We start from the raw sequence: 8,258 nt of genomic DNA on the forward strand, positions 1-8,258 counted from the left end.
ACTAGGAATAGGCGAGACTCAAGAGATGATGGGGCAGATCATGAAGGACCTGGTGGGCCAAGGAAAGGACTTGCACTTTTCTTCAGATTGAAGTGGGAGTCCTCGGGGTTCTGGGCAGAGGAGTGCATGAGACGACTTTGGATTTAACAGGATTACTGTGGCTGCTACGTCAGACAGGAGTGAGGTACTAGCAGTAGAGGCAGGGGAAATGATCAACCAGAAATGGTTATATCATCAGCCTAGATTTTTAAAAATCCACTTTTAGGCTGTTTAAAAGAGACATATCTAGGGGCCGGCCCAGTGGTACAGCAGTTAAGTTCACAGGTTCTTCTTCAGTGACCTGGGGTTTGCCAGTTCAGACCCCAGGTGTGGACCTACGCACCACTTGGCACGCCATGCTGTGGTAGGCATCCCACATATAAAGTAGAGGGAGATGGGCAGGGATGTTAGCTCAGGGCCAGTCTTCCTCAGCAAAAAGAGGAGGATTGGCAGCAGATGTTAGCTCAGGGCTAATCTTCCTTGGAAAACAATTTTAAAAAATTGTTAAAAAAAAAAAGAGAGACATATCTAAATTTAAGTATATAAAAAGGATGAAAAAAGGGTTGGGAAAAGATACGTGGAGGATGTAGCTATATTCATCAGACAAAATAGATTTTAGGTCACAAAGCACATCAAGAAATAAAGAGGGTCACTACATTATGGCTAAAAAGTGCTAAAGATTTGCCAGGAAAGTTTTTGCCCTTTTCTTGTTGACTTATTTTAGTTAGCATATTTACTGATTTTTAAAATTAAATAAAATGCATATTTATGAAAAATATTTTGAGCAAAAAATTAACAGAACCACAAAGAGAAATAGACAAATCTACCTTCATATTGGAATGTTTTAATGTAACTCAGTAATTGGTAGATCAAGCAGTCTGAAATCAGTTATGTTTTAGGAAATTTGAACCACACAGTTAACAGACTTGATCTAATAGGCGTGTATAGAACATCACACTAAATAAATGCATAATACACATTCTTTGTAAGTGTACAGAGTATTTGCAGAAACTAGGTAGTAGACCTTAAATCACACTTCAAAGACCATATTCCCAGATCACAGTGCAATAACAAAGAGGTAACTATAAAAAATATAAATTATGAAAATATAAATTTAAAAAATTATATAAATTTTAAAAAGAGATAACTATAAAAATGTAAATTGTAAAAAATATAAACTATAAAAAATATAATTAAGATGGAACTCATCAATAAAATCACAATATAATTAGAAAATGCTTTTATCAAAAACTTGAGGAATTTAGCTAAAGCAATATTAAAGGAAAGTTTAAACTTACAGTAGGGAAAGGGGAGAAGCTGAAAGTTAATGTGCTAAGTACCTGGCTTAAGAAGTTAAAAAAAGAACAACAAAATAAATCCAATAAAAGTAAAAAGTAAAGAAAAATAATAATAATAAAGATAAAGGAAATTGATAAAATAGAAGATAAACCTACCGTTGAGAGGAACGAATAGGGACATTATTATACATGCCTCAGATTAAACAGGTGGTAGGAAGATATTATGAATAACTTGATGATACAGTTTTAAAACTTTGGTGAGATGGATACAATTTTAGTATTTAACTTAAAAAAATTTATTCAAGAAGAAATATAAAACCCAAATATTCCTTTAAATTATTAAGGAAACTGAATCAAGAACAAAAATCTTCTGACAAATAAAGCACCAGGATTTGATGGTTTTACTGGTGAATCCTGCCAACATCCATGAAACAGATATCCCAATGGTCTACAAACTATTCTAGAGTACAGGAAAAGAGAGAGCGCTTCCCAACTCTGTTATCATCTCAATATCAAATCCTAACAAGGACAGTCCCCCAAAAAAGTTCAAATTACAAGATCATCTTTTTTTTTTTAAGATTTTATTCTTCCTTTTTACTGCAGTAACAGATTAAAGGGGAAAAATGTCATATGCTCCTCCGAATGAATGCATAATGAGCATTTGATAAAATTCACTATCCTCATGACTTAAAAAAATTCCTAGCTAAGAATAGAAGGGAACCTAACAATAAAGCATCTCTACAGAAATCCAGGGGTCCCATCATACTACGGATGGGAAACTTTGAAAGCATTCCCTCTAAGGTGAGGAGCAAGACAAGTGAGCCATCCCTTGTACTGAGTGTTGCACTGGAAGTCCTAGTTGTGAAGTAAAAGGAGGAAGGAAATGACACAGGAATCAGAAAGGAAGAGGCAAATCTGTCATTGTCCTCAGATAATGTATTTGTCTGATTGGAAACCCAAAAAGAATGTTCAGACAAAGTATTAGCTTTATAAGAGAGTTCTCCAAAATCAGTTACATTTGTATACATCAGCAATGAACAGGTGTGAAATATGATTATAGAAAAGATATCCTTTCTATCAAAGGTAGAATCACCAAAACATATAACATACCCAGGGAAAAGTCTAACAAAAGATATGTGAGAGCTATTATTTAAAAAATTATTAAACCTTATTGAGAATCACTTAAAAAAAATTAGTGGAGAGATAGACAGGTTCATAGATGAAAAGTCAGTTTGGTAAAGATGTCAGTTCTCCCCAAAATTGATCTATAGATTTGAGAGAGTATAAGTTGTTTATGTATTTTTTTAATTTGACAAGCTAACTCTAAAATTTACAAGGAAGAGCAAATGGCCAAGAATAACCCTCGTCCCCTAAAGAATAGAAATGAGAGTGGGAGCCTTGTGTGACTTGTCTTACCAGATACTGAGAATGATTATCAAGATTATTATCAAGCTAAAGTAATTAAGAGAGCGTGGTGTTGGCACAGAATAGAGAAACCTAAAACCAGTCTCCTATATAAAAACAGTTTATGACAGAGGGACATTGCAATTAAAGGAGGAAAGGATGGGCTTGTCAATAAGTAATGCTAAGACAATTAGTTATTGTGCAGGAAAAATGGAATTAGATCAGTGTTCCACACTGCACACAATTTTAGGTTGGATTAAAGAGTTAAATTTGAAAGGTGAAAGTGTACACCTTTCCCAAGACGTTATGGAACAATATCCTTACGATCTCAGTGTAAGGGAAGGACTTCTTAAACTAGACCCCAAAATTGAAGATGTAAAATTGATAAATTTGACTTTATTCAAATTAAGAACTTCTTTGCTAAGACATCATAAACATATGGTGGGATTTTTGTTGGATTTCCCCCCGTTAAGTCCTTATCCATTAGAGATACATTCTTCAGTATTTATGAGTGAAATGATATGTTTTCTTGGATTTGCTTTGAAATACTCCAGCAAAAAAAGCAGGGGGAGAGATATGAAACTAGAATGGTAGAATGTTGATAATTATTGAAGCTAAATGATGGGGACATGGAGGGATCTTGTAGTATTCTATTTTTTGTGTATGTTTAAAATTTTTTATTTAAAGACTTTTTTTTAAAGAAACTGTTTTTATGGTGACTGTCCTGGATTTTCTGGAAGTCTTAACATTTTTAAAAAGTCATTTTCTGAAAAGGTCACTTATTAAGTGTGTATCGAAATGTGATCTAATTTTTATCTCTGAGTAGCATTTTTCTTAGAATTTAATAAATCTTGAAACAACCTCTAAAAATAAATACCACAATGAGAATGAAGAGACAAGTCACAGATTAGGTAAAGGTGTTTGTAATACATAGAACCAAAAAATTAGTATCCAGATATTAAGCAAAGCCCTTCTAAAAATCAATAAGCAGTTTCTTAGATATGACATCAAAAGTGTAAGCAACAAAAGAAAAAAATAGACAAATTAGACATGATCAAAGTGCTTCAATTTTGTGCTTCAAAGGATACTATCAAGAAAATGAAATAACAATCCACAGAACAAGAGAAAATATTTGCAAATCATGTATGTGGTAAGAGACTTGTATGGAGAATATATAGAGAAGTCTTACAACTCAGCAATAAAAAAGACAGCTCAACTTTTAAAACAGGCAAAGGATCCGAACAGACATCTCTCCAGAGAAGGTATAGAGTGCCAATAAGCATGTGAAAAGATTCTCAATATCATTAGCTGTTGGGGAAATCCAAACCAAGACCACAGTGGAATACCACTTCACACCCACCAGGACAGCTGTAATCAAAAAGACAGACCATAACAAGTGTTGGCGAGGATGTGGAGAAATTAGAACCTTTGTACACTGCCAGTGGGATTGTAAAATGGTGCCACTGCTTTGGAAAACAGTCTGGCAGTTCCTCAAACAGTTAAACGTAGAGTTACCACATGAACCAGCAATAACACTTATGTATCTACTCAAAAGAAATGAGAACATATGTCTGAACAAGGACTTGCACATGAATGTTCATAGCAGCATTATTAATAATAGCAAAAAGGTGGAAACAATCCAAATGCCCATCAACTGATGAGTGAATAAATAAAACGTCGTATAGCCACAGTGAAATATTATTTAAACCATAAAAAGGAAGAGTGCGGATATGGGCTACAACGTGATAACCCTTGAAAACATTATGCCAAGTGAAAGAAATCAGACATAAAGGACCATATTGTCTGATTCCACTTATATGAAATGTCCAGAATAGGTAAATCTGTAGAGACAGAAAGTAGATTAGTGGTTACCTAGGGCTGGGGGATGAGATGTGTGGGGTGATGACTGACAGGTGTGGAATTTCACTTTCTTTCAATGAAGGTGTTCTAGAATTGATTGTGGTGATGGATGCACAACTCTGCTTAGACTAAAAGCCACTGAATTGCACATGTTAAATGGGTGAATTGTATGGTATGTGAATTATGTCTAATAAAGCTGTTTTTAAAAAGATCAATAGACAACCCAGGAAAAAAAACAAAAGGCACATCTACACATTTCACAGAAGAAAAAACATCTGTGCACAGTAGATACTTGAAAAGATGCACAACCTCATTCCTAATGAGGGAAATGTTAATTAAAAGCACAGTAGTATACAATTGTATACTCACTTTCTTCGAAAAAATTTTAAACTCAGGCAATACCATTCCTCCACGTTAGAAGAGATGGAGAAGTGGGGGAAACTCATCCATTGCCAGAGGGGCTGGGGTGAGTTGGTATAACGGCTTTGGAAACTAATATGGCCTTATTTTTAGAGCTGAAGATGCAAGAATTTATGACCCAGCAGTTCCACTCCTGAGTATATACCTAGAGAAATTCTTGCAGTTGTGTGCTGAGACATATATCAGAATAGTCAGAGCAGCACAATAAAATTCAAAACCAAATAAAACCAAACAATACAATGTTTAGGGATATAAATATATGCAGAAAATAAACCAGTTTGAAAAGCAAACAAGGGAACGATAGACACAAAATTCGGGATAGTGGGAATGGGAAGGATTTGGGAGCATCTAATGGGGGATTCCGGGTAACAGTAATAGTGTTCCTTTTCTTACACTGGGTGGTGGGTGTAGGTGTACACTGGGGGGATGGGGGCAGGGATACAAGGCAGAGTGTTATCTGGCAACCCAACATTGAGAGAAGATTTAGAAAAACTAAGAAGCGTACATGGAGCAGTTTCTCCATGCAGTTCAATATTGAATGCTAACAATGCTGACCCTGAGTTTCTAGAAAAGGTTAACATCTTTAGCATCTTCTATTTAAGAAGCAAAAGGGATAAAATGTTCTCATCCAGAAAAAAAAGCTAAGAGAACTACACAAAAAAACCAGCAGCAGCAGAACAGGAGTGTTCCAGAAAGGTTTCAAACAAAAGTGGCTAAAATTAAAAGTTTTCTGTGCAAGGTGAACTGCATTTATTTGGGCCACTTCTTTATTCTTCAGTAATGCTAACTAAACCAGACATTGCTGTCAGTAGGTAAGCCCCCACACTCTCATTTCGGTCACTTAGTTGTTTTCCTCTTTTCCAGATCCTGCTCACACTAAAAGATGAGCCACGAGCTCGGAGGAAGAACCTGTGCACTGCTCCCACTCCTCCTGGGTGTGTGACCGCGGGGGGAGTGTCCACCAGCGCAGCAGGGGGGCCATGGTATTTTTTTGCTGCCTCAGTCCCCAGAGCCTTCGAGCAGAAGTGGCAGTACGCTGTTGCCAGTAGCCAATCCAGACTTTTACTGAGACGACAGGAAAACACATCAGCTGGGTTGTGATGGATCTTGGCAGTGGGGACATTCAACTGATGCATTATATACCCCGTCAGAGCACACGTGTATCTTTTACCCCTTTTACCCCCTCCCCCAACCTGCTTAGGTCTTCTCTGTCCCTCTCCTGCTACCACACAGAGATGATATAAAAGAGGCTCTTTGGCTATTTGCATTTTGCTTCCTCTTCTTTTCCAGATTGCAGTATTAAGCTTTGCTTCCTACAAACCTAAAATCCCAACGTTATCTACCAGAGTTGTTCTTCCACTTTCAGGGTTTGGGGGGAAGGGGAGCTCACATCACGAGTTTCCCGGAGAGTGGAGAAAATGTGCTGCTGCCCACATGAGCCACGGTAAAGACACCCTTTGGAATTACTGATTTCTAAAATTAATAAAGTAATTCTATTTTTATTTTCTTCTTTCCATTTACTAATTTCCCAACAATCAGTATTCGCAAACAAGACTGAAATGGGACCAACTTCTCCTTTTATTTCATTGCTGAGCAATTTTTTAAACTTCATTTTAGAAATGTGAGCTAGAAAGAGATATTTTATTCTTAGATTCAGTTTCAGCAGATGGTGGGTCCAGGCTGTTCCCCACGGGTGGCTCCCGCCCCTGGGAAGCTGCTGTGTGCAAATGTCTCCGTTATCAGACCACAACAGACAGGTCCTCCGGTGGCACGTGAATGTGTATCCAGTTGCACCTTGTTTACCTAAACAGCTCATCAGAGTGATGCGGCACGGCCCCTGACTGCTTTCCACTAAAACTCTGCTCTGGCTTCCTCGTCTGTCCCAGCTCCTCTCCAGCTTCTGCTGGAGAAAAGGTTGAAAGGTGGCTGCAGAGCCCACTGAAGAATTGACTTAGCTGCCCTAGGGAGTTACAGGGTGAGAATCCAGAGTCTGGGGTTTCTACAGGATGCTAAAGACTCAGCAGTGAAACCTCAAAAGAAAAATGACAGCCAAAAAGAGAGAAAAGGGACTTTATTGCCTTCTTAGCGAATGAACACAGGTTTGAGCACATTGAAGTGTTTTGTTTGCTTGTGAAGGATGAAGTCTGTCGATTGCAGGAGAGAAGAGAGGATGCATCCCAGATGTTCCTGGGGCTTCTGGGTAGAGTGTGAGGACCATCTTAACCGTTTGCTAACTTGGTTGTGAATTGGTTAGGAGGCAAATTCGAATTCCTTCATAGTCCCCTGCTGATGTGTAGACTTGGGAAATAAGATGTTTAGGGAGACTCAACATATGGATCTTGTGAAAAAGGATAAGAAGGTATGAGCCCTATAAAAGGACTTTTAGACCAGCTAGAGTGCTTGGAATTGCCCTAGGTAACCATCAAAATTGAATCCTCAAGCTAATTGCTTAGTGTGTTCACCATGTGCTGATCAGGCATAAGACCGGACTCCAGATCTCTCCCTTCATGACTCAAGTACTTTCAAGTCGTTTTTACTGGCACTGGACTTCTCTTGGTAATAAACCAGACAGATCATACGATCCTCCTTTCAACAGCAGTGTCCCTCCTTACCTTTCCCCAAAACAAGCGTGTATTTTTGAAGACGGACAGAATGGTTCAAGTTTCTGTAGTGCCTGTAAATGACATGTGGAATGGGGAGGCTGGACTGCAGACCCCTCCCGTATTTATATCTGCTGATTAAGATAAGAATAGAGCTCTAACATAAAAAGAACGTTTGGAATCACAGCGTGTTCTGTTTTCTTTGAGATACTTCAGGAAACACTTCTCGTTGCCTTGGTTCATTAGGATGGCCAACATTTTAGTGATGTCATATGAGGTTGGATAAAAAGGAAAGTTTATTCTAGGGCTGGAAAGATTATTTCCCTCTTCCTTATTTAAGCCTCGAGTAAGGACCAATGATGTCAGGTATAAAGGCACTGCTTCCCAAAATGTAGTTTTTAGGCAGGCTGGACACTACCCCCAGTCCTAAAGACATCTCTAGAGCTGCAGCCTGAAATTACACATTTTCAATAAACACTTGGATGAATCTCATGGCCCTGAAATTTGAGAATGACTTCTCTAAGTGGATAGACTCTGAAATTTGGGTAGCAGTGGCCATGGGTGAGGAGCCAGGCCTGCTGCATCCCCTCTCGAAAGCCTCTGCCTCCCTGGGATAAGATGGAACCCAACCGCCCAG

The 8,258-nt window shown here is 38.2% G+C and overlaps 1 protein-coding gene across 1 annotated transcript in view; it reads left to right on the plus strand.

Moving 5' to 3' along the window:
* Nucleotides 1-6,523, plus strand: part of TTLL5 (tubulin tyrosine ligase like 5) — a 273,379-nt gene extending 266,856 nt beyond the window's left edge. Inside the window, exon 33 of the mRNA XM_046647530.1 lies at nt 5,886-6,523. Coding sequence (XP_046503486.1) covers nt 5,886-5,908 — 23 coding nt within the window. The 3' untranslated portion in view covers nt 5,909-6,523. The remainder of the gene's footprint in view (nt 1-5,885) is intronic.
* The last annotated feature ends 1,735 nt before the right edge of the window (nt 6,524-8,258 follow it).

This window comes from Equus quagga, chromosome 20 (genome assembly GCF_021613505.1).
Source record: "Equus quagga isolate Etosha38 chromosome 20, UCLA_HA_Equagga_1.0, whole genome shotgun sequence".
NCBI classification, from domain to species: domain Eukaryota; kingdom Metazoa; phylum Chordata; class Mammalia; order Perissodactyla; family Equidae; genus Equus; species Equus quagga.